Below are 24,267 nucleotides of genomic sequence, written 5' to 3'. Positions count from 1 at the left end.
TCCAAAATTCTTTCTCGTCGAACAACTACCAACGTTGTTAGTTGAAAAAGCTAAATGATCTATCACATGATTATATGCAAGAAGGAAAACGTGTCTTGAAGCCCGAGAAAAAGTTATTCTTATTATATTTCATCAAATGAAATGAAATATTATTATTTGAAATATTTATAAAATCAATGATGATGTGAAAAGAGACATAATTAAGTCGGGAATCCTTGATTGTGACATATATCTATCTATATATATATATATAATGATGCTTAATTTTGAAAGTGTCTGGATTGCCGGGTTAAGAGCGGTGGTTAATTTGGATATATATGTGAGAGGAAATGGATACTTGAGTCGGATTCTGGGTTGACCCGCCCTTACACTTAAAACGGTTAAAAATAAAATTAAAAATGCTATAAATATGTTTCGAACTCGCAACCTAACTAAATAAATACAACTCATTAACCAACTAGGCTAATAACACTTTACATTTTCAATTCGACACCAAATATGATGAACGCGGGATGTTGTAACAATATAAGTTCAACTTTTTAACTAACTAATCTCTCTATATATAATGATGCTTAATTTTAAAAGTGTTCGGATTGCCGGGTCGAGAGTTGTAGTTAATTTGGATATATATGTGATAGTAAATGGATACTTGGGTCGGATTCTGGGTTGACCCGCCCATAAACTTAAAACGGTTAAAAATAAAATTAAAAATGTTATAAGTATGTTTCGAACTCGCAACCTACCAAAATAAGTACAACTCATTAACCAACAAGGCTAATAACACTTTATGTTTACAATTCAACACCAAATTTGATGAACGTGGGATGTTGTAACAATATAAGTTTAACTTTTTAAATAACTAATCTATATATATAATGATGCTTAATTTTGAAAGTGTCCGGATTGCCGGGTCGAGAGCTGTGGTTAATTTGGATATATTTGTGAGAGTAAATGGATACTTGGGTCGGATTCTGGGTTGACCCGCCCATAAACTTAAAACGATAAAATTAAAATTAAAAATGCTATAGGTATGTTTGAACTCGCAACCTAACAAAATAAGTACAACTCTTTAACCAACTAGGCTAATAACATTTTATATTTTTAATTCAACACCAAATTTGATGAACGCGGGATGTTGTAACAACATAATTTCAACTTTTTAACTAACTAATCTCTATATATATAATGATGCTTAATTTTAAAAGTGTTCGGATTGCTGGGTCGAGAGTTGTAGTTAATTTGGATATATATGTGAGAGTAAATGGATACTTGGGTCGGATTCTGGGTTGACCCGCCCATAAACTTAAAACGTTTAAAAATAAAATTAAAAATGTTATAAGTATGTTTCGAACTCGCAACCTACCAAAATAAATACAACTCATTAACCAACAAGGCTAATAACACTTTATGTTTTTAATTCAACACCAAATTTGATGAACGCGGGATGTTGTAACAATATAAGTTCAACTTTTTAAATAACTAATCTATATATAATGATGCTTAATTTTGAAAGTGTCTGGATTGCCGGGTCGAGAGCTGTGGTTAATTTGGATATATTTGTGAGAGTAAATGGATACTTGGGTCAGATTCTGGGTTGACCCGCCCATAAACTTAAAATGATAATAAAATTAAAAATGCTATAGGTATGTTTTGAACTCGCAACCTAACAAAATAAGTACAACTATTTAACCAACTAGGCTAATAATACTTTATATTTTTAATTCAACACCAAATTTAATGAACGCGGGATGTTGTTGTAACAACATAATTTCAACTTTTTAACTAACTAATCTCTCTATATATATAATAATACTTAATTTTGAAAGTTTCCGGATTACCGGGTCGAAAACTGTGGTTAATTTGGATATATATGTGAGATTAAATTGATATTTGGGTCGGATTCTAGGTTGACCCGCCCATAAACTTAAAACGATTAAAAATAAAATTAAAAATGTTATAGATATGTTTCAAACTCGCAACCTAACTAAACAAGTACAACTCATTAACCAACTAGGCTAATAACACTTTGTATTTTTAATTCAACACCAAATTTGATGAACGCGGGATGTTGTAACAATATAAGTTCAACTTTTTAACTAAATAATCTCTATATATATATATATATATAATGATGCTTAATTTTGAAAGTGTTCAGATTGTCGAGTCGAGAGTTATGGTTAATTTGGATATATATGTGAGAGTAATGGTTATTTGGGTCAGATTCTGGGTTGAACCGCCAAAAAACTTAAAACGGTTAAAAATAAAATTAAATATGCTATTGGTATGTTTCGAACTCGCAACCTAACAAAAAGTTAAAATTAAAAATGCTATAGGTATGTTTCGAACTCGCAACCTAACAAAATAAATACAACTCTTTAATCAACTAAGCTAATAACACTTTAAATTATTAATTCAACAATAAATTTGATGAACGCGGGATATTGTAACAATATAAGTTCAACTTTTAAATAACTAATATATATATATATAATGATGCTTAATTTTGAATGTGTCCGGATTGCTGGGTCGAGAGTTGTGGTTAATTTGGATATATATGTGAGAGTAAATTGATACTTGGGTCGGAATCTGGGTTGACCCGCCCATAAACTTAAAACGATAAAAATAAAAATAAAAATGCTATAGGTATGTTTTGAACTCGCAACCTAACAAAACAAGTACAACTCTTTAACCAACTAGGTTAATAACACTTTATATTTTTTAATTCAACACCAAATTTGATGAACGCGGGATGTTACAACAATATTAGTTCAACTTCTTAACTAACTAATCTATATATATATATATATAATGATGCTTAATTTTGAAAGTGTCAGGATTACCGGGTCGAGAGTTGTGGTTAATTTGGATATATATATATGTGAGAGTAAATGGATACTTGGGTCGAATTATAGGTTGAACCGCCCATAAATTTAAAACGGTTAAAAATAAAAATAAAAAATACTATAGGTATGTTTCAAACTCGCAACCTAACTAAACAAGTACAACTCATTAACCAACTAGGCTAATAACACTTGATATTTTTAATTCAACACCAAATTTGATGAACGCGGGATGTTGTAACAATATAAGTTCAACTTTTTAACTAACTAATTTATATATATAATGATGCTTAATTTTGAAAGTGTCCGGATTGTCGGGTCGAGAGTTGTTGTTAATTTTGATATATATGTGAGAGTAAATGGATACTGGGTCGGATTCTGGGTTGACCCGCCCATAAACTTAAAACGGTTAAAAATAAAATTAAAAATGCTATAGGTATGTTTCGAACTCGCAACCTACCAAAACAAATACAAATCATTAACCAACAAGACTAATAACACTTTGTGTTTTTAATTCAACACCAAATTTGATGAACACGAGATGTTGTAACAATATAAGTTCAACTTTTTAAATAACTAATCTATATATATAATGATGCTTAATTTTGAAAGTGTCTGGATTGCCGGGTCGAGAGCTGTGGTTAATTTGGATATATATGTGAGAGTAAATGGATATTTGGGTCGGATTTTGGGTTGACCCACCCATAAATTTAAAACGGTTAAAAATAAAAATAAAAATGTTATATGTATGTTTCAAATTCGCAACCTAACAAAACAAGTACAACTCTTTAACCAACTAGGCTAATAACACTTTAGACTTTTAATTCAACACCAAATTTGATGAACGCGGGACGTTGTAACAATATATTTTTATCCGTATGCATAGCACGGGGTCTTTCTAGTTATTTTAGTGAAACTAAAATTCGAAATATGAATCGATCAATTATAAAAGATTTATGTAATTGACTTGTGTGGTTGTGAAACCTTTGATTCTTTAGGGATATTTGATTAGATTTTATGATTTTATGAAAAAAAAGTTATATTATAGTAAGTCATTGTCGTATATGTCTTAAGGAAGTTGAATGAATTACTGTTACTATTTTTTTTAAACAAAAATTTGATTTATTTTTAATTTATATAAAATAAAAATTAAACAATTTTTTTTATATAAGTAAATATGTATTTAATATTATAAATAATTAACCACAGCTCTCGACCCGGCAATCCGGACATTTTAAAATTTAAGCATCATTATATATATATAGATTAGTTAGTTAAAAATTTGAACTTTTATTATTAAAATATCTCGCGTTCATCAAATTTAGTGTTAAATCTTAAATATAAAGTGTTGTTAGCCTAGTTGGTTAAGGGTTGTACTTGTTTTGTTAGGTTGCAAGTTCGAAACCTACAAATAACATTTTTAAATTTATTTTTAACCGTTTTAATTAAGTTTATGGGCGGGTCAACCCACAATCCGAATCAAGTATCCATTTACTCTATCATAAATATCCAAATTAACCACAACTCTCGACCCGGCAATCCGAACACTTTAAAAATTAAGTATCATTATATATATATATAGATTTTGTTAGGTTGCAAATTCGAAACCTACAAATAACATTTTTAAATTTATTTTTAACCGTTTTAATTAAGTTTATGGGCGGGTCAACCCACAATCCGACTCAAGTATCCATTTACTCTAACATAAATATTCAAATTAACCACAACTCTCGACCCGACAATCCGAACACTTTAAAAATTAAGTATCATTATATATATATATAGATTAGTTAGTTAAAAATTTGAACTTTTATTATTAAAATGTCTCGCGTTCATCAAATTTGGTGTTGAATCTTAAATATAAAGAGTTGTTAGCCTAGTTAGTTAAGGGGTTGTACTTGTTTTGTTAGGTTGCAAGTTCGAAACCTATAAATAACATTTTTAAATTTATTTTTAACCGTTTTAAGTTTATGGGCGGGTCAACCCACAATCCGACCCAAGTATCTATTTACTCTCACTTAAATATCCAAATTAACCACAGCTCTCGACCCGGCAATCCGGACACTTTAAAAATTAAGCATCATTATATATATAGAGATTAGTTAGTTAAAAATTTGAACTTTTATTATTAAAATGTCTCGCGTTCATCAAATTTAGTGTTAAATCTTAAATATAAAGTGTTGTTAGCCTAGTTGGTTAAGGGATTGTACTTGTTTTGTTAGGTTGCAAGTTCGAAACCTACAAATAACATTTTTAAATTTATTTTTAACCGTTTTAATTAAGTTTATGGGCGGGTCAACCCACAATCCGACTCAAGTATCCATTTACTCTAACATAAATATCCAAATTAACCACAGCTCTCGACCCGACAATCCGAACACTTTAAAAATTAAGTATCATTATATATATATATATAGATTAGTTAGTTAAAAAGTTGACTTTTATTATTAAAATGTCTCGCGTTCATCAAATTTGGTGTTGAATCTTAAATATAAAGAGTTGTTAGCCTAGTTGGTTAAGGGGTTGTACTTGTTTTGTTAGGTTGCAAGTTCGAAACCTATAAATAACATTTTTAAATTTATTTTTAACCGTTTTAAGTTTATGGGCGGGTCAACCCACAATCCGACCCAAGTATCCATTTACTCTCACATAAATATCCAAATTAACCACAGCTCTCGACCCGGCAATCCGGACACTTTAAAAATTAAGCATCATTATATATATAGAGATTAGTTAGTTAAAAATTTGAACTTTTATTATTAAAATGTCTCGCGTTCATCAAATTTAGTGTTAAATCTTAAATATAAAATGTTGTTAGCCTAGTTGGTTAAGGGATTGTACTTATTTTGTTAGGTTGCAACTTCGAAACCTACAAATAACATTTTTAAATTTATTTTTAACCGTTTTAATTAAGTTTATGGGCGGGTCAACCCACAATCCGACTCAAGTATCCATTTACTCTAACATAAATATCCAAATTAACCACAGCTCTCGACCCGACAATCCGAACACTTTAAAAATTAAGTATCATTATATATATATAGATTAGTTAGTTAAAAAGTTGACTTTTATTATTAAAATGTCTCGCGTTCATCAAATTTGGTGTTGAATCTTAAATATAAAGAGTTGTTAGCCTAGTTGGTTAAGGGCTTGTACTTGTTTTGTTAGGTTGCAAGTTCGAAACCTATAAATAACATTTTTAAATTTATTTTTAACCGTTTTAAGTTTATGGGCGGGTCAACCCACAATCCGACCCAAGTATCCATTTACTCTCACATAAATATCCAAATTAACCACAACTCTCGACCCTGCAATCCGGACACTTTAAAAATTAAGCATCATTATATATATAGAGATTAGTTAGTTAAAAATTTGAACTTTATTATTAAAATGTCTCGCGTTCATCAAATTTAGTGTTAAATCTTAAATATAAAGTGTTGTTAGCCTAGTTGGTTAAGGGATTGTACTTGTTTTGTTAGGTTGCAAGTTTGAAACCTACAAATAACATTTTTAAATTTATTTTTAACCGTTTTAATTAAGTTTATGGGCGGGTCAACCCACAATCCGACTCAAGTATCCATTTACTCTAACATAAATATCCAAATTAACCACAGCTCTCGACCCGACAATCCGAACACTTTAAAAATTAAGTATCATTATATATATATATATAGATTAGTTAGTTAAAAAGTTGACTTTTATTATTAAAATGTCTCGCGTTCATCAAATTTGGTGTTGAATCTTAAATATAAAGAGTTGTTAGCCTAGTTGGTTAAGGGGTTGTACTTGTTTTGTTAGGTTGCAAGTTCGAAACCTATAAATAACATTTTTAAATTTATTTTTAACCGTTTTAAGTTTATGGGCGGGTCAACCCACAATCCGACCCAAGTATCCATTTACTCTCACATAAATATCCAAATTAACCACAGCTCTCGACCCGGCAATCCGGACACTTTAAAAATTAAGCATCATTATATATATAGAGATTAGTTAGTTAAAAATTTGAACTTTTATTATTAAAATGTCTCGCGTTCATCAAATTTAGTGTTAAATCTTAAATATAAAATGTTGTTAGCCTAGTTGGTTAAGGGATTGTACTTATTTTGTTAGGTTGCAACTTCGAAACCTACAAATAACATTTTTAAATTTATTTTTAACCGTTTTAATTAAGTTTATGGGCGGGTCAACCCACAATCCGACTCAAGTATCCATTTACTCTAACATAAATATCCAAATTAACCACAGCTCTCGACCCGACAATCCGAACACTTTAAAAATTAAGTATCATTATATATATATATAGATTAGTTAGTTAAAAAGTTGACTTTTATTATTAAAATGTCTCGCGTTCATCAAATTTGGTGTTGAATCTTAAATATAAAGAGTTGTTAGCCTAGTTGGTTAAGGGCTTGTACTTGTTTTGTTAGGTTGCAAGTTCGAAACCTATAAATAACATTTTTAAATTTATTTTTAACCGTTTTAAGTTTATGGGCGGGTCAACCCACAATCCGACCCAAGTATCCATTTACTCTCACATAAATATCCAAATTAACCACAACTCTCGACCCTGCAATCCGGACACTTTAAAAATTAAGCATCATTATATATATAGAGATTAGTTAGTTAAAAATTTGAACTTTTATTATTAAAATGTCTCGCGTTCATCAAATTTAGTGTTAAATCTTAAATATAAAGTGTTGTTAGCCTAGTTGGTTAAGGGATTGTACTTGTTTTGTTAGGTTGCAAGTTTGAAACCTACAAATAACATTTTTAAATTTATTTTTAACCGTTTTAATTAAGTTTATGGGCGGGTCAACCCACAATCCGACTCAAGTATCCATTTACTCTAACATAAATATCCAAATTAACCACAACTCTCGACCCGACAATCCGAACACTTTAAAAATTAAGTATCATTATATATATATATAGATTAGTTAGTTAAAAAGTTGACTTTTATTATTAAAATGTCTCGCGTTCATCAAATTTGGTGTTGAATTTTAAATATAAAGAGTTGTTAGCCTAGTTGGTTAAGGGGTTGTACTTGTTTTGTTAGGTTGCAAGTTCGAAACCTATAAATAACATTTTTAAATTTATTTTTAACCGTTTTAAGTTTATGGGCGGGTCAACCCACAATCCGACCCAAGTATCCATTTACTCTCACATAAATATCCAAATTAACCACAACTCTCGACCCGACAATCCGGACATTTTAAAAATTAAGCATCATTATATATATATAGATTTGGTGTTGAATCTTAAATATAAAGAGTTGTTAGCCTAGTTGGTTAAGGGGTTGTACTTGTTTTGTTAGGTTGCAAGTTTGAAACCTATAAATAACATTTTTAAATTTATTTTTAACCGTTTTAAGTTTATGGGCGGGTCAACCCACAATCCGACCCAAGTATCCATTTACTCTTACATAAATATCTAAATTAACCACAACTCTCGACCCGACAATCCGAACATTTAAAAAATTAAGCATCATTATATATATAGATTAGTTAGTTAAAAATTTGAACTTTTATTATTAAAATGTCTCGCGTTCATCAAATTTAGTGTTAAATCTTAAATATAAAGTGTTGTTAGCCTAGTTGGTTAAGGGGTTGTACTTGATTTGTTAGGTTGCAAGTTCGAAACCTACTAATAACATTTTTAAATTTATTTTTAACCGTTTTAATTAAATTTATGGGCGGGTCAACCCACAATCCGACTCAAGTATCCATTTACTCTAACATAAATATCCAAATTAACCACAGCTCTCGACCCGGCAATTCGAACACTTTAAAAATTAAGTATCATTATATATATATAGATTAGTTAGTTAAAAATTTAAACTTTTATTATTAAAATGTCTCGCGTTCATCAAATTTGGTGTTGAATCTTAAATATAAAGAGTTGTTAGCCTAGTTGGTTAAGGTGTTGTACTTTTTTTGTTAGGTTGCAAGTTCGAAACCTATAAATAACATTTTTAAATTTATTTTTAACAGTTTTAAGTTTATGGGCGGGTCAACCCACAATCCGACCCAAGTATCCATTTACTCTCACATAAATATCCAAATTAACCACAGCTCTCGACCCGGCAATCCGGACATTTTAAAAATTAAGCATCATTATATATATATAGATTTGGTGTTGAATCTTAAATATAAAGAGTTGTTAGCCTAGTTGGTTACCCTAAACCCTAAATTATAATAATATTTATTCAATGTTTAAAATTATTAAAATAAAAATATAACGCTATCATTACACATTTTATTCACTTCGATAAAACAACTTATATTCTCACATTTTCATCACATATTTTTTCCGAATGAATATCATTTCGTGACTATACACTTTCACTTTGTCAATCAAATATTTGATTCATATTTTTTTAATAATTAACATCGTAACCTCACACTTTGATCAATTCAATATTTGATTCATATTTTTTAACCACTTTCAAATGATACCGGTCTATTATCCCTTGACAAACCACATATCAATCACATTTGGTTAAACGTTGTACTTGTTTTGTTAGGTTGCAAGTTCGAAACCTACAAATAACATTTTTAAATTTATTTTTAACCGTTTTAAGTTTATGGGCGGGTCAACCCACAATCCGACCCAAATATCCATTTACTCTCACATAAATATCAAAATTAACCACAGCTCTCGACCCGGCAATCCGGACATTTTAAAAATTAAGCATCATTATATATATAGAGATTAGTTAGTTAAAAATTTGAACTTTTATTATTAAAATGTCTCGCGTTCATCAAATTTAGTGTTAAATCTTAAATATAAAGTGTTGTTAGCCTAGTTGGTTAAGATGCTGTACTTGTTTTGTTAGGTTGCAAGTTCGAAACCTATAAATAACATTTTTAAATTTATTTTTAACCGTTTTAATTAAGTTTATGGGCGGGTCAACCCACAATCCGACTCAAGTATCCATTTACTCTAACATAAATATCCAAATTAACCACAGCTCTCGACCCGGCAATCCGAACACTTTAAAAATTAAGTATCATTATATATATATAGATTTGGTGTTGAATCTTAAATATAAAGTGTTGTTAGCCTAGTTGGTTACCTTAAACCCTAAATTATAATAAGATTTATTCAATGTTTAAAATTATTAAAATAAAAATATAACGCTATCATTACACATTTTATTCACTTCGATAAAACAACTTATTTTCTCACATTTTCATCACATATTTTTTCCGAATGAATATCATTTCGTGACTATACACTTTCACTTTGTCAATCAAATATTTGATTCATATTTTTTAATAATTAACATCGTAACCTCACACTTTGATCAATTCAATATTTGATTCATATTTTTTAACCACTTTCAAATGATACCAGTCTATTATCCCTTGACAAACCACATATCAATCACATTTGGTTAAACGTTGTACTTGTTTTGTTAGGTTGCAAGTTCGAAACGTACAAATAACATTTTTAAATTTATTTTTAACCGTTTTAAGTTTATGGGCGGGTCAACCCACAATCCGACCCAAATATCCATTTACTCTCACATAAATATCCAAATTAACCACAGCTCTCGACCCAGCAATCCGGACATTTTAAAAATTAAGCATCATTATATATATATAGATTTTAAATTTGAATGATTATTTAATTAACTATAAATTAATTTTAAAACATTAAATAAAATATAAATTTAATAATTTAATAAATAATATTATTAATTAAATAGTAAGATTTAAAATAAATATATTATAAAGATACCGATAAACAAGATCAGAGAAGAGATAGAGAGAGAGTCAGGCAGTGACGTGCCGCCGAAGAGGAAAATAAATTGCTTTTCCTTTTCAAAAGAAACCTCACCCTATTTTTATAATTATTATTAATTTAACTGTGAAATTACTTATTTAATCTTTACAAAATATAAATTTTAAATAAAAGAGTAAATTATAAGTTAAATAAAAAATACTTTCAGTAGTTTAATATATAAAATAATTAATTAAAAGGATGAAATGATGATAAAATTTTGAATAAAATATTAAAAAGCTAAAAATCAAACAAGCTCCAAGAGAGTCAACAGTCAACGTGTGAAAGGGAAAATTAAAGTACTCTTCCAAGAAACCCTGTTCCGAGTGCACTTAGCGTTTGTTTGATTTGGATTTATTTTTAGATTTGATTGAGTTTTATTTTAACTATTAAATTACTCATCTTATTAATTAAAATATTAAAATATTATTATCTTATTTTTATAAAATATAAATTTCTAAAAAAAATTTAGTATTTAATAATTTTTTTCGATTATGAATGTATTTGAAGTGATGGTAAGGAGAGTAAAATAAAATGCTATTCCTTCTCTTAATAAACCTATTTTTTTATAACTTTATTTTTATAATATTATTTTAACTATTAAATTATTAATTTTATAAACTAAAATAGTAGAATATAATTATCTTTAGAAAATAAAAATTATAATAATTTTAAAAAAATGATAAAGACACTTTTTTTTTTCTATAAAAAAAAGTGTTCTCTATAGTAATTTCTGTTTTCTCTATTGCAAACTCGTTTGGAGACAGAGACGAATCTATGTAGGGGTTTGGGTGGGCTCAAGCTCACCCCGAAAAAAATAAAGAATTTTTTTTTTACGCTAGAAATATGACATTACCCTTAATCTTTTAAAAAAAATTAATATAATTTGTTATTTTTTTATCTAATTATTAAAAAAATGGTAAAATTTTATTTTTATATACTTGTTTTTTTTTTTAAATTTTCGGTTATTATTTTAAGTTCATCATAAATTTTTTTCAAGTCCACCCCAGTTCAAAATCCTGGATTCGTCCCTGCCTGGAGACAATATCGAAGACGATCGAAAGAACAATTTTGTTATAGTGTGGTCATGTAATTGATATGAGTTGGGAAAGTTGCGAGGGAGAAAACGGAAACAATGAAGAGAGAAAAAGAAAACACTATTAACTTTTTTTTTTTTTTATTATTATTATTTTTTTTTTTACAAAATCCCAAAAAAAGAAAAATACTTAGAAGCTTCTAGTTAAATTAAAATAAAATAGTAACGGTACATAAATTACAATTCTCTTTATATATATATACCTTCCTTTTGAAATCTCTTCTTTTTCTTCTTTATCGTTCTTCTCAAATCTCATCCCCTGTTTTTGAATTCTTCCATGGACGATTCAATTAGGTCAGTTGAGAAGATTCTGAATTACGTATTCAAGAATAAGAAGTTACTAGAAGATGCTCTCACTCACTCTTCTTACACAGTTTCTGATTCCTATCAGCGTCTAGAGTTCCTCGGCGACGCCGCCCTTGGTCTCGCCATCACCAATTTCTTTTTCATAAACTATCCTGAACTTGATCAGGGCAAGCTTTCTTTCATCAGATCTGCAAACATTAGTACAGAGAAGCTTGCCCGTGTTTCCGTTCGACACAATCTTTATCGATATGTTCGACATAATGATGCATCTCTCAATCAAAAGGTATATGCTTTAGATTCAAATCATGTACCCATTGATTGTATAATAACAACAATTGATGTTTAATTGTTCTTGCAAGTTTCAGGTTAGGGATTTTGTACTTGCTGTAGATGAAGAAGATGATTTTGTTGTGTACGGTGGATTGGTGAAGGCTCCTAAGGTTTTGGCTGATATTGTTGAATCTGTGGCTGCTGCTGTTTATGTTGATTTAGGGTTTGATTTGCAGGCCCTTTGGATGGTAATTGTTCTTGTAAATTATTGTCATTGAAATTAGGTTACATAAAAACAGTGTGAATTCTCATCTTTATGTTCATAAATATGACATGTTTTAGGTATTCAGAGACATAATGGAGCCACTTTTCACATATGATATAATCCAGAATCAACCTCAACCTGTGATGCAACTGTTAGAACTCTGTCAAAAAGATAGAAAGCAATTGGAATTTAGGAACTCTAACGAAGATGGAAAGATCATTGTTAGTGTTTATATTAATGACATTTTTGTTGCCTCTAGTTCTTCCTTGCAAAGGGACACTGCAAAACTTCATGCTGCAGAGATAGCTCTTGAGAATTTAGGAGGCTATTCAAGATGCAGTGACAACGAATTAAATTCTTACAGAACAATTGATGGTACAAATGAGATTGCAGGTGCAAAGCAAATACTAATCGAGCTTTGTTCAAAGAAAAGGTGGCACAAGCCCGTTTACTGGTAGAACAACTTATACTCAGTTTTGTTAATCTTTTATTTTAACACATTAAGGGTAATTGAAGTAGTAAGAGTCTTGAACTAGCTGAAGTCTTAGATTTGATTCATATTAAGAATACCTTGATTCATAAACGAGCTCTGTTGAAAGATAGAACAGCTTATACTTAGTTTTGTTAATCTTTTATTTGAACACATTTAAGGGTAATTGAAGTAGTCAGAATCTTGAATTAGCTGATGTCTTAGATTTGATTCATATTAAGAGTACCTTGATTCATAAACGATCTTTGTTCAAAGATAGAACAACTTATACTTAGTTTTGTTAATCTTGTATGTTAACACATTAAGGGTAATTGAAGTAGTAAGAATCTTGAATTAGCTGAAGTTTTAGATTTGGTTCATATTAAGAATACCTTGATTCATAAACGAGATTTGTTCATAGAAAAGGATCAACCTATACTTAGTTTTGTTAATTTTTTATTTTAACACATTAAGGGTAATTGAAGTAGTAAGAATCTTGAATTAGCTGAAGTCTTAGATTTGATTCATATTAAGAATACCTTGATTCATAAACGAGCTTTGTTCAAAGATAGGCCAACTTATACTTAGTTTTGTTAATCTTTTAGCTTAACACATTAAGGGTAATTGAAGTAGTAAGAATCTTGAATTAGCTGAAGTCTTCGATTTGATTCATATTAAGAATACCTTGATTAATAAGCGAGCTTTGTTCAAAGATAGAACAACTTATACTTAGTTTTGTTAATCTTTTATTTTAACACATTAAGGGTAAGTGAAGTAGTAAGATAAGAATCTTGAATTAGCTGAAGTCTTAGATTTCATTCATATTAAGAATACCTTGATTGAACTTGAGAAGGACACAAATATGTGTAAAGATAAGTTTTAGTTGTGAAAATTTCATTTTATATTCTGTTTCATGCACACGCAGTGTTGACGAGGAGATAAGGCCTTCAAAGGGGAAAAGGTATAGGTGTAATGTTCGGATTAATATCCGAGATAAGTTGGTTTCCAGGATCGGGGAAGAGAAGACTAGAATAAAAGATGCCGAAAACTCTGCAGCTTCTTTGATGATTCAGAGTTTACATGAAAATAAATATATATGATGCTTCTTTTATCTGACATATGTAGTATTGTGAGACATAAGTGTGTCGATTTAGCATTGCGGTTATTACCATATGTGGAATGTTTGTATTAGTCTGATTGAGATTGTAATTTTGTTAACTTTGGATTTCAACGAATGTATCAAACTTGGGATGCAATAAACCTTTTAACTCAGACAGCTTATAAAAAAAGAAAAGAACTAGTCCAAATCCCTATAAGTCAAATACAATCACTTAACCCGGGGAATAAGAATTTTAATGACATTTTGCACAGGTGTGTCACAACAGTATCTAAGGTACCAAAATGTTTCATGTAATCGAAAATATTTCACTCAAGTCCCAACTACAAAGATTCTATAAGAAAAAAATACAATAACATATAGAGAAGAGTGGAAATAGCTAGGAAAAAACTTATCCAAAGTCGCTTACTGAGTAGAGATGAAATTGAATCCCAACAAATAGATGAGTAAGATGCCTTACCACTCTCCGCGAATTAAGCTCTAAGGAGGAAAACTTTGTGAAGCAGAAGTCGATGCATCGAAGGCCAAAGAGAGATCCACATAGAAGTCATTGAATACTTCCAAAGGATCATCATCGGTACAAGGAAAACCCCGATTGAAATTTCTTTACTCTTCACCGAATAACTCGGAAAAGAGTCACCACAGACTAAAGGCGTGCCCTTATTAAGTCGCTATTATTGGAGGAGCAGTTTCTAAACGGCGGTAGGCGGTGGTGGAGCGGTAAGTGACTGCCTACTGTCTCGGGTGCCTAGGCGGTGCCTAAGCGGTTGAATATAAATATAATAAAGTTGTTCTATAATTATCATTTTACTAAAAAGTCAAATTAATATTCTCTAATATAGTAACATTTAACAAAAATAAGTATGTAGACGAGCTGGAGAAGAGATAGATGATCTAAAAGATGTAGATGATTAAGGAGGTGAGGTGAATGAGATAAAAAAAGAAAAGAAGAAGATAAATGAATTGGAATGTAAAGAGTCATTTCAAAATTTAAATAAATAGTGGGTGATAAAGAGTTTTTTTTATTAAATATATATACATATATTAATATTAGTAATTAATTAATTAAAAATAATAATTAATTAAATAATCTGACCACCTCATGTATAGGCGGAGCGGTGTTGGACCGCCTACCACCTAGGCGCCGCCTAGACGGTCGCCTCGACCGCCATTTAGAACACTGTGGAGGAGATAAAAAAGACGGTTTGTCATGAAGGCGAATAAAAGTCCGGGACTATGAATTTAACTTACATTTTGTAAGAAAAATTGTTGGTTGGGTTGTGGGTGCACACATATGCAATGGAGTTAAGGATTTTTTCAAAAAATGAAACATGTTCATACAATGGAACGTCACGTTCTCAACCTGATACTCAAGAGTTTTATACCTGAGAAAATCTCGGACTTTCGCAATGGAGTTTTAACCCTATTTAATATTATAACTTTTATATAAAATATTTTTTTAGAATATTTGAGAACGTATTAAAACAATAATTATTAGTATTGAACAAACAACATTTATCCGAGATCTATTTCATATTAAAATCAATATGACGTAACCATCGTCTTATTGATTATATAATATTTTCTTAATTTTATTTTAATCAAATATGAGCGATACGGTACAATACTTTATACTGATTATCAATATTTTCCAGTTATTTTTGTAATACAAAACTAAGTACAAAATAAATAAAATATCAATTATCCCTCAAAGTCTCCTTCAAATATTTTAAGGATTTCACATAACATCCTTCTTATTTATGGGCTTTTAATGATACGGTAAAAAAAATATTTTCAACTAAGGTAGTTTTTAAGATTGATATTGAAAAACTTTTGACTATATTAAACGAGATACCATCTCTAAATTCTTTATTATTTTTGAGTTTTTCATTATTTTTATTGAATGGGTAAAATGCAATTTGTAAGAACACTCCATTATATGGTTAATGTGAATGAGATTCATAAGGGATTTTTCAAAAGTGAAAGTTATGTTAGACAAAACCCTCAATCTCTACATATATTTTTGTCCTTGTCATATAACTTTTTATTGCATTTATAAAATAAAATTGGAAAGTCACACTTACTTCTATCATCCTAATTGCAAATATATGAACGTTACAAATATATGTATGTTTTTTGTAGATGAAATTTTTATCGTGGACTCCGTCAAGATCAAAACTGTCAAAATTGAGAGTTTGCGTAGAATCGTTACTAGTTGTAAACTCGTAAAATCTAGAGTTTACGTGAAATCGTAAACGTTTAATTTAAAAAAATATTAGTTATATATTTTTATTATTTATACATATAAATAAGTATTTTGTAATTAGCTAATTTTAAGAAATTATATATTTTAACATAAAATTAATTAAAAAATAATAATAGGTAAATAACACTATAAAAATTATGTTTACAAAATTAATTATATTAATTAATTAATTTAAATAAATAATAACTTTAATTTTTAATTTAATTAATATAAATTTGTTTTTTTTTTAAATAAAATCGTATAGAATCGTAAAATCGAAATTATTTATAAACTCGTAAACTCGTAAAATCTTATTATCGTAAATTTAAAATCGTAAGAGTTTACCTATTTAAGAGTTTACATAAAATCAGACTTGTTAACCACGATTTATAGTCTTAGAGGTCTATATAAATGAGGAACGCATATTATGGTGAATTAAAAGAGATATTAAAGCTAGAATTTACGACACAGACATTGCAGAGGGAAGTTTACGAGTCCGCTGTCTTGGTGTGCCTTTTTCATTGAGACAATCATAGATCTTCCATTGCAGATCACTTATTAAAAAATAAAATACTCACTACTCGAATGAGCGACAAAATTGAGTTAGTCATAAGCGTCGTCACGAGAATCATTGGGTATTGGTGTCAACACTTTATCTTACTAAGATGATTATAAAAAGAGTTGGGACCAAATTATGAGTTATTTCATATGAGAAAGTTTAGCCGTGGTGACAAAAATTCAAATGGATAGACGTTAATAAGCCAAAAGAAGATTATGAAATTGGCCTAAAAAACTGTATAGAATGAAACAAAAGTCTTAACATAAAGAATTTCTAGACTATTACCCCTAAACAAAATGTTGTATGGGTTCATTCGAGATTAATGGAGGGGAAATCCAACGTATGGACAAACCGAGAATAACCGAACCACATCTACAAAATGTCAGCATCATGATGCAGCTGCTTCAAAGCCAACGTGATGCTCATATCTTGACGAAATGTCATGATCGTTGAAAAAGATCATTAATACGAGAGTGCTTGAAAATTGATTGAATATATATTTAAAGATGGACGAGATACTCTGTTTTGACACGAATCTTGGTTAGATGTCAATCCATTTGCCTCACGTAAAAATAAAAAAAAAGTATGCAAACGATCTAGTATAAGAGATATCCATGATGAAGATTGATGCGAGTTATGAAGAGTGGAAGAAGGAAGATGCATTCTCACACATGTGCAAACCTTTGTCCTTTGTATTGGGAGGTGCGATACTCAAAAGAGGACGAGAAATGTAATAATCTTTAGAGCTATAGTATACCAAATTCTGTCACAAAGAAATGTAATAATCTTTTTCAAATGTTAGACGGATAAATAAATAAATTTGACGAGATATTCAAACCAATGTGTACGTACAACATCACGCACACGTGAACTCATATCAATGTCTTATTATTGATTATACCGACATAAAATAAAGTCACTCATTATAAAGCGAGATAATTAGATTTATTTTATGTATAATGTATTGTTTTTAATATTCAATTGTAATTGCTTAATTCCATTTCAAAATTATGAACAAATAATATATTTTCATGGATACATTTAGTTTTGAACAAAAGTATTATAACACAAATGAATTCAATCAATAAAACATACAACAACAAACTTATTAACCCAATATTCATATGGAACTCTTTGAGTTGAAACAATAATGATGTTGATGAGAAGCATGTTTTAGTAAGCTTAAGAGCTCCTCCTCAAATACCTTCATGGCAAGCTCTGAGAGCATTATTGGCACCACTATTCCATCCTCCCCTCTTTCATTCTTAGTGGGTATGAACATACTGTCCCACTCACGGCACTTGAGTCCTCCGCCATAGCGAGGTTTCCCCCAACCAATGTCGATTTCGGAGAACCCGGAATGCCTCAAGTCTGAAACAAAATAGTTGTTCTTAGTAGTGATGTAAGGCCGCCCTTTCTGGACAATCGATCTCAAGTATTCATCAGTAACCTCCTTTTTTGCCTTCATAACCAAATTTACGGCATAACCTATATCATAGACGGATTCATATGAATGTTTAGTATGTAATAGGCTTGCCACTACATAGATGTGTCCTTACCTAGAGGGTTCCTACATAGCTTCCCCGCAATTGACAACGCGGACGGGGTTACGGCTGCATTGCCATAGTAACCGGAAGGAAATTGAGGTTGAAACTTTTTGCGGGCGTTCATTAAAATAACCACCCGCACTTCAACATCCGGGTGAATCCCGAGAGCGATGGTGCGACATCTCCATAGGCAGGCCGTAATCAAGTCGAACGTAGTGCATGCATGCAGTTCTCTAGGGACAAGTTTCCTCAAAGCTTCCACTTCCGTGCGTAGAAAAAAGAAAGAGCGTATAACACCCATATTGTCCTTATCCATGGAAACAAGTGGGGATTCATGGTGCGACGTTACTCGAGGTGGATCTCTAGCGTTTAGAAGCTCCCTCTTCCATACGGGCATTATGGAGAGTTCTTGGCCTCGTGCTAGCTCCCCGACAGCGATCAAGAACTGCCCCAATCCTGAGGCATCGCATAGGAGATGGTTAAGGCGGATTGCGAAGACAAATCCCCCACACTTGAGGCGTGTTAATTGAATTAACAACAAGGGACAACCAATGATATTGTCAGAGCCAGGGACATTATAAAGAAGCTCCTTAGAGTTAGGAAAAGGAGGTTGAACAATGTTGCCTAATTGTTGGAGGGTGATGTTGGCATCCGCCTCAATGAATAAGATTCCTTCACCGGTGCAATCAACGAAAGGCTTGTGTCCCAAGCCTTCCCTTAACCGACCGGCTAATGGATAGTAATAAACAAGGGCCTTAGCAAGGGCTTCCCTCATGACCATAGCTGGATCTCTATGGCTCATGGTTCCATCCTCAAGCCGGGCATAGAAGAATATGTTTTCTATTTGAAATCGAAGACCTTTATGGTTATCGAAGTCGGAAAGACACAATTGGACACAAGGAGTGCTTTTAGATGGAGCCACTAGCTTTGCTTCTTGTCTTCTCACCGTGAACATTAAATTATCGGTGGCCATTTTTGAGGGTTTGTATCAAAAAATGGAGAGTATATCAACTTGAGAAACAAGAATTGGCATAATCTTGCTTTAAAACAGATTACCATTTTAATAAGGAAAAAAAGTCAACACATCCCGACTCAAATACTCCACTTAATACAAATAAGGCTCGATACATTGCTTGACTCTTGATATGTTCAAAAATGTAAATACATAACAGATTTAACTGTCTAAATTATATCCTATGTTTAAGGTTCTTCTTCTCTAAATGATATGCTATGTTTAACGGCTATCTATATGGTTTATCTATCTTTTAACATTTTTAGAAGTAAAGTATATCATTTTATATTATTTGTGACACATGCATGTGGGTACATCGTACACCAACCAGGGCCGGCTTACCTTGGGCCAATTCCACGTGCCATTCAAAATAAAAAAAATTTAAAAAATAAAATAAAACACTAACAAAATTTGATCAATATATGTTAACCTATCACTTAACCAATTAAACTCTATTTTTTTTTTTAAAATTAATACAAACTTCTTATATTTATTTAATATAACATAAAATATACTATTAAATTATGAATGAATAAAATTTTTCACTTTAGACACCACAATCCTCAAGTTTGATAGTGTAACCAACCCAACAAAAAAAACAAAGTAAAAGAAAAAAAAATAATTACTAGGCACAAAAAAAAATAGTAACCTAAAATGTAAAAGATAATAACATTTTGGGGTGCCTGTAAGGCAATTTTATTTTCCACATCTTTTATTAAAAACATATAATAGTTTTATATTTATATTAATAAAATTAATCAAAGTATAAGTATATGAACATTATTATTAGTTTAAACTACAAAATACCACAATTAACATATATAGGTCTCATCCACCCAAAAATCTAATCTTTTAGTATCTCACACTTCGAGCAATTAACCAACATATTCATTGTTACCCGCAATTGAAATATATATATATATATATATATCATATTACAGTCTTTCTCATTTCACTTCAAAAATCTTCCGCTTATCGATTTCTTACTATCTCTCACTTCGAGTAACCAACATATCTATTGTTACTTGCAGACGAACTATATATCATATTACAGACATTCTCATTTTATCAAAAAATCTCCTACTTATCGACCTCTTAATATCCCTCACTTCAAATAACCAATATATCTCGATTGTTACACGCAACCGAGCTAATATATATATATATATAATATATATATATATTACATACCTACTCATTACACCCAAAATCTCCTCCTTATGGATCTCTTACTATCTCTCACTTCGAGTAATCAACATAATCATTGTTACTTGTAATCGAACTATATATAATATTATAGACCTTCTCATTTCGTCCAATCAACTTATTCATTACTTCCCAATCGAACTATTATTTAAAACATTTTCCACCAAAACTATTTTATCATTACAAACCTTTCCTCTTATCATTCACAGTTCAACCAACCAATATATCCCATGTTCCCCAACCGAATTATTATTTTGGGCATCTTACACTAATACAAATCACTTATTTCCCAACATATCCCCAACTATCATTTCGAATATTTTGCACCACAACCATCTCATATCATTATAAACTTTTCCTTTTACCATCCCCACTTCAACCAACTACTATAACCATAAATTTCCCAACTACTTTATAGACATTCTCCCTCTAGTCAATCAACATTAATCAAACTATCATTTTGAGCATTTTGTACACAACTATCTCATCAGGTTACATACCTTCTCACTTCGGTCAACTAGTATATCGATCATTTGTTCCCCAATTGAACCTAATGAGATTCAAACTCGTAATCTCAATTATGAATTTTGAACACTTAATTATTACACCACCTAAGATTATTGATTTATTTTTATAATTTTATATATGAATGTATAATTAATATGACTAACAATAAAAGTTAAATAAATTACTTAACTTATATTAAAAAATATTATTTTCAATATTCAATCCCTATCAGTATCACCTCATATTATTTGAATATAAAGATAAACAAATAATCAAACAAATAAATTTATTTGTATATAAATATATTATAAATTAATTTTTAAATAAGTTATTATTATTAACTAGCATGTATCCCGTGCATTTTGTCACAGCCCAATCTTCTTGGCCCAGGAAGAGGAGGCTTAAGGAGAATGTCACGGCCCAATCCTCCTGGCCCAAGAAGAGGAGGAAGCTTGAGCCCTTTTAAGCCCAACCCAAGGAAGATTCTAGATTGGAAGGAAGGTCCTTGATTAGCGCACATAATGGAGAGTTAAAAGGAATTCCTTGATTAGTGGATCACTAATTAATATATAAAAGGAATGTCCTTAATTAGGAATGTCCTTGATTGATAATTATAAGGAATCCCTAAATTAGTGCACAATCAATGTAACAGCTAGAATTAGTCCTATAAATACCTGTGAGGTATTACATTGTAAATCACCAAGTATTCGAGTAATATACTACTATTCTTTGTAAGAGTTACTCTCTCTAGAATTCTTGTGTCAATTCTATTAAACGCCGAGTGTTGCGTCGAGTAAGGCTGACTAGTTACTCGTTCTTGAGAAGATCGTAACTAGTGCCGCACGGATCGTCAGTGAAAAGACTGAGCCCGTGACAATTGGTATCAGAGCTGAAATGACGAGGAGATCGGAAGAAACTTCAAAGGTCGTGGACGAAGTAGAGAATCTTCCCCACGGGACCGGAGAAGATGGTAGGAACTCTCGCAAAGTTCAGGTGGGAGGAACCAAAGCTACCAAAGAAAGAGAAAGATCAAGAGATGCTATCGTTGACATTATCGCCAGGTTGGAGAAGGTAGAACTCACCGTGGCGTACGGACAAGATAATGACGGGGACCTAGAGGAACGCATTGCCAAGCTTGAGAAGGAGAGAGACGAGCTCCGAGGAGGAATGCAAGGTGCCCTGAATGAAGGCTTGTCCAAGTGTCAAGAGCAAGCTCAGATCGTGGAGCAGACCCTCCTTGGTGAAATCAGGACCTTGACTGAGAAACTCGAGGTAATGATTTCTAAGTTACAAACTACCGAAGAGGATGTAGCGTTACTCAAGAAGGCGGTTGCGCAAGAGTGCGGACGCGCGCCTGTAGGAGTCCCCAATCCGATAAGGATAGACATTCCAAGGCCTAAAGCGTATTTAGGCGAGAGGAATGCGAAGGAGATCGACAACTTCTTATGGAGTCTGGACCAGTACTTCAAAGCACTCGGCCTAGTAGAAGAGGCGAGGAAGATTGATACTGCCACGACATACCTGGAAGACACCGCAATGCTGTGGTGGAGGCGAAGAGTAGCGACATTGAAAAAGGTACGTGTTCTATCAATACCTGGGGTGAATTCAAGGAGGAACTCAAGAGACAGTTCTATCCTGAAAACGCTATTCGAGAAGCAAGGGCCAAGTTGCGGCGACTCTCACAAAGAGGGAGTATCAAGGAGTATGTCAAGGAGTTTATCGCTACTCTCCTTGAGATCCCTAACTACTCAGACGACGAAGCCTTGTTTGCCTTCACTGATGGTCTACAAATGTGGGCGAAGTTGGAATTGGAACGACGTAGTGTCCAAGATCTAAGCTCCGCAATTGCCGTGGCTGAATCTCTTGTCGAGATGAGAAGGCAAGAGAAACCAAAGTCGACCTATGAGAGGAATGACAATGGGGAAAATGGTGGAGACCATATCTATAACAATGAAGACCCGGTTAAGTTTACCAAATCCAATGGTAAAGGAGATCGTGACGAGAAACATGGAGAGAAACCCCGGATAAAGTGTTTCTTTTGCGAAGGGCCGCACAAAGCAAGAGAGTGCCCTGTGAAGAATAAACTATCAGAATTGATGGAGGAGCAAGAACGCCTTCACGATGAAGCTCGCTTGGGGTCGTTAAACCTAATCAGTGCCGTTACAGCAAAATTTGATAAGTCAAAGTCCGCGAAGAAAGGACGACTATTTGTGGAAACTAGAGTAAGAAACCACATGGTTAAAGCTTTGTTGGATACGGGAGCCAACAACAATTTTCTAGAGGTAAAGGAGGCGGGAAGACTGGGGATTAAGTACACTAAAGAGAAAGGGTGGCTTAAAGCAGTCAACTCGGCACCAAGTGCGACTTATGGAGTTGCTCGTAATGTGAAGATCAACTTGGGGGAGTGGACCGACCTTCTGGATTTCTCCATTATCGACATGGATGACTACAAAATGGTTCTCGGCATAGAATTCCTTGACAGGGTAAATGCCATCCTACTCCCTTCTGCCAATATGATGTACATTCTAGAGCAGGGTAATACTCGCACAATACCTTTAACAAGAGAGGGCAAGAGAGAAACTAGGCACCTATCTGCCATGCAACTCTCAAAAGGTGCGGAGGACACCTACTCATCATCTTTTGTCGCTGGGAAAGAAGATGAGAAAATTGCGTCTAAAGAGAAGATACATCCAGAAGTTACAATTGTACTAGAGAAAGGTCACGATGTAATGCCCGCTGGAGTATCAGAGAAACTCCACCATAAGAGAGAGGTGGATATCAGAGAAGAGTTAGTCAAGTGTACTAAACCATCGGCGACGGTTCTTTATCGCATTAAACCTTCCAAATTGGAGGAATTGAAGAGGCAACCAGAGGAGTTTCCATTCACGAAAGGGAAGTGCGAAATAGCCAAGACCGCCAAAAGAATGAAGAAATGGGAGGAAAAGAAGAGAAGACACTTGGAGTTCGGAGGAAACCGAGTGATAGTAAAACTTCTCCTCCATCAAGAGAGACAATTTTCCAAAATTCATAAGGGGCTTGTGAG

The 24,267-nt window shown here is 31.9% G+C and overlaps 2 protein-coding genes across 2 annotated transcripts; one reads left to right on the top strand and one right to left on the bottom strand.

Moving 5' to 3' along the window:
* Positions 1 to 11,956: 11,956 nt before the first annotated feature.
* Positions 11,957 to 14,303, top strand: LOC124940104 (ribonuclease 3-like protein 2). The gene is made up of 4 exons (XM_047480588.1): positions 11,957 to 12,310; positions 12,393 to 12,545; positions 12,640 to 13,016; positions 13,957 to 14,303. The coding sequence occupies exons 1-4, from the start codon at positions 11,999 to 12,001 to the stop codon at positions 14,129 to 14,131; spliced, it is 1,017 nt and encodes a 338-aa protein (XP_047336544.1). The 5' UTR covers positions 11,957 to 11,998; the 3' UTR covers positions 14,132 to 14,303.
* Positions 14,304 to 18,072: 3,769 nt separating this feature from the next.
* LOC124939042 (benzyl alcohol O-benzoyltransferase-like) lies at positions 18,073 to 19,472 on the bottom strand. Its single transcript, XM_047479558.1, has 2 exons — positions 18,512 to 19,472; positions 18,073 to 18,440 (listed from the first exon to the last, which is right to left on the bottom strand). The coding sequence occupies exons 1-2, from the start codon at positions 19,470 to 19,472 to the stop codon at positions 18,073 to 18,075; spliced, it is 1,329 nt and encodes a 442-aa protein (XP_047335514.1).
* Positions 19,473 to 24,267: the final 4,795 nt, after the last annotated feature.

Source organism: Impatiens glandulifera, chromosome 5 (genome assembly GCF_907164915.1).
Source record: "Impatiens glandulifera chromosome 5, dImpGla2.1, whole genome shotgun sequence".
NCBI classification, from domain to species: domain Eukaryota; kingdom Viridiplantae; phylum Streptophyta; class Magnoliopsida; order Ericales; family Balsaminaceae; genus Impatiens; species Impatiens glandulifera.
The sequence above is the reverse complement of the archived record's forward strand: the minus strand, read 5'-3'. Positions and strand labels throughout refer to the sequence as shown.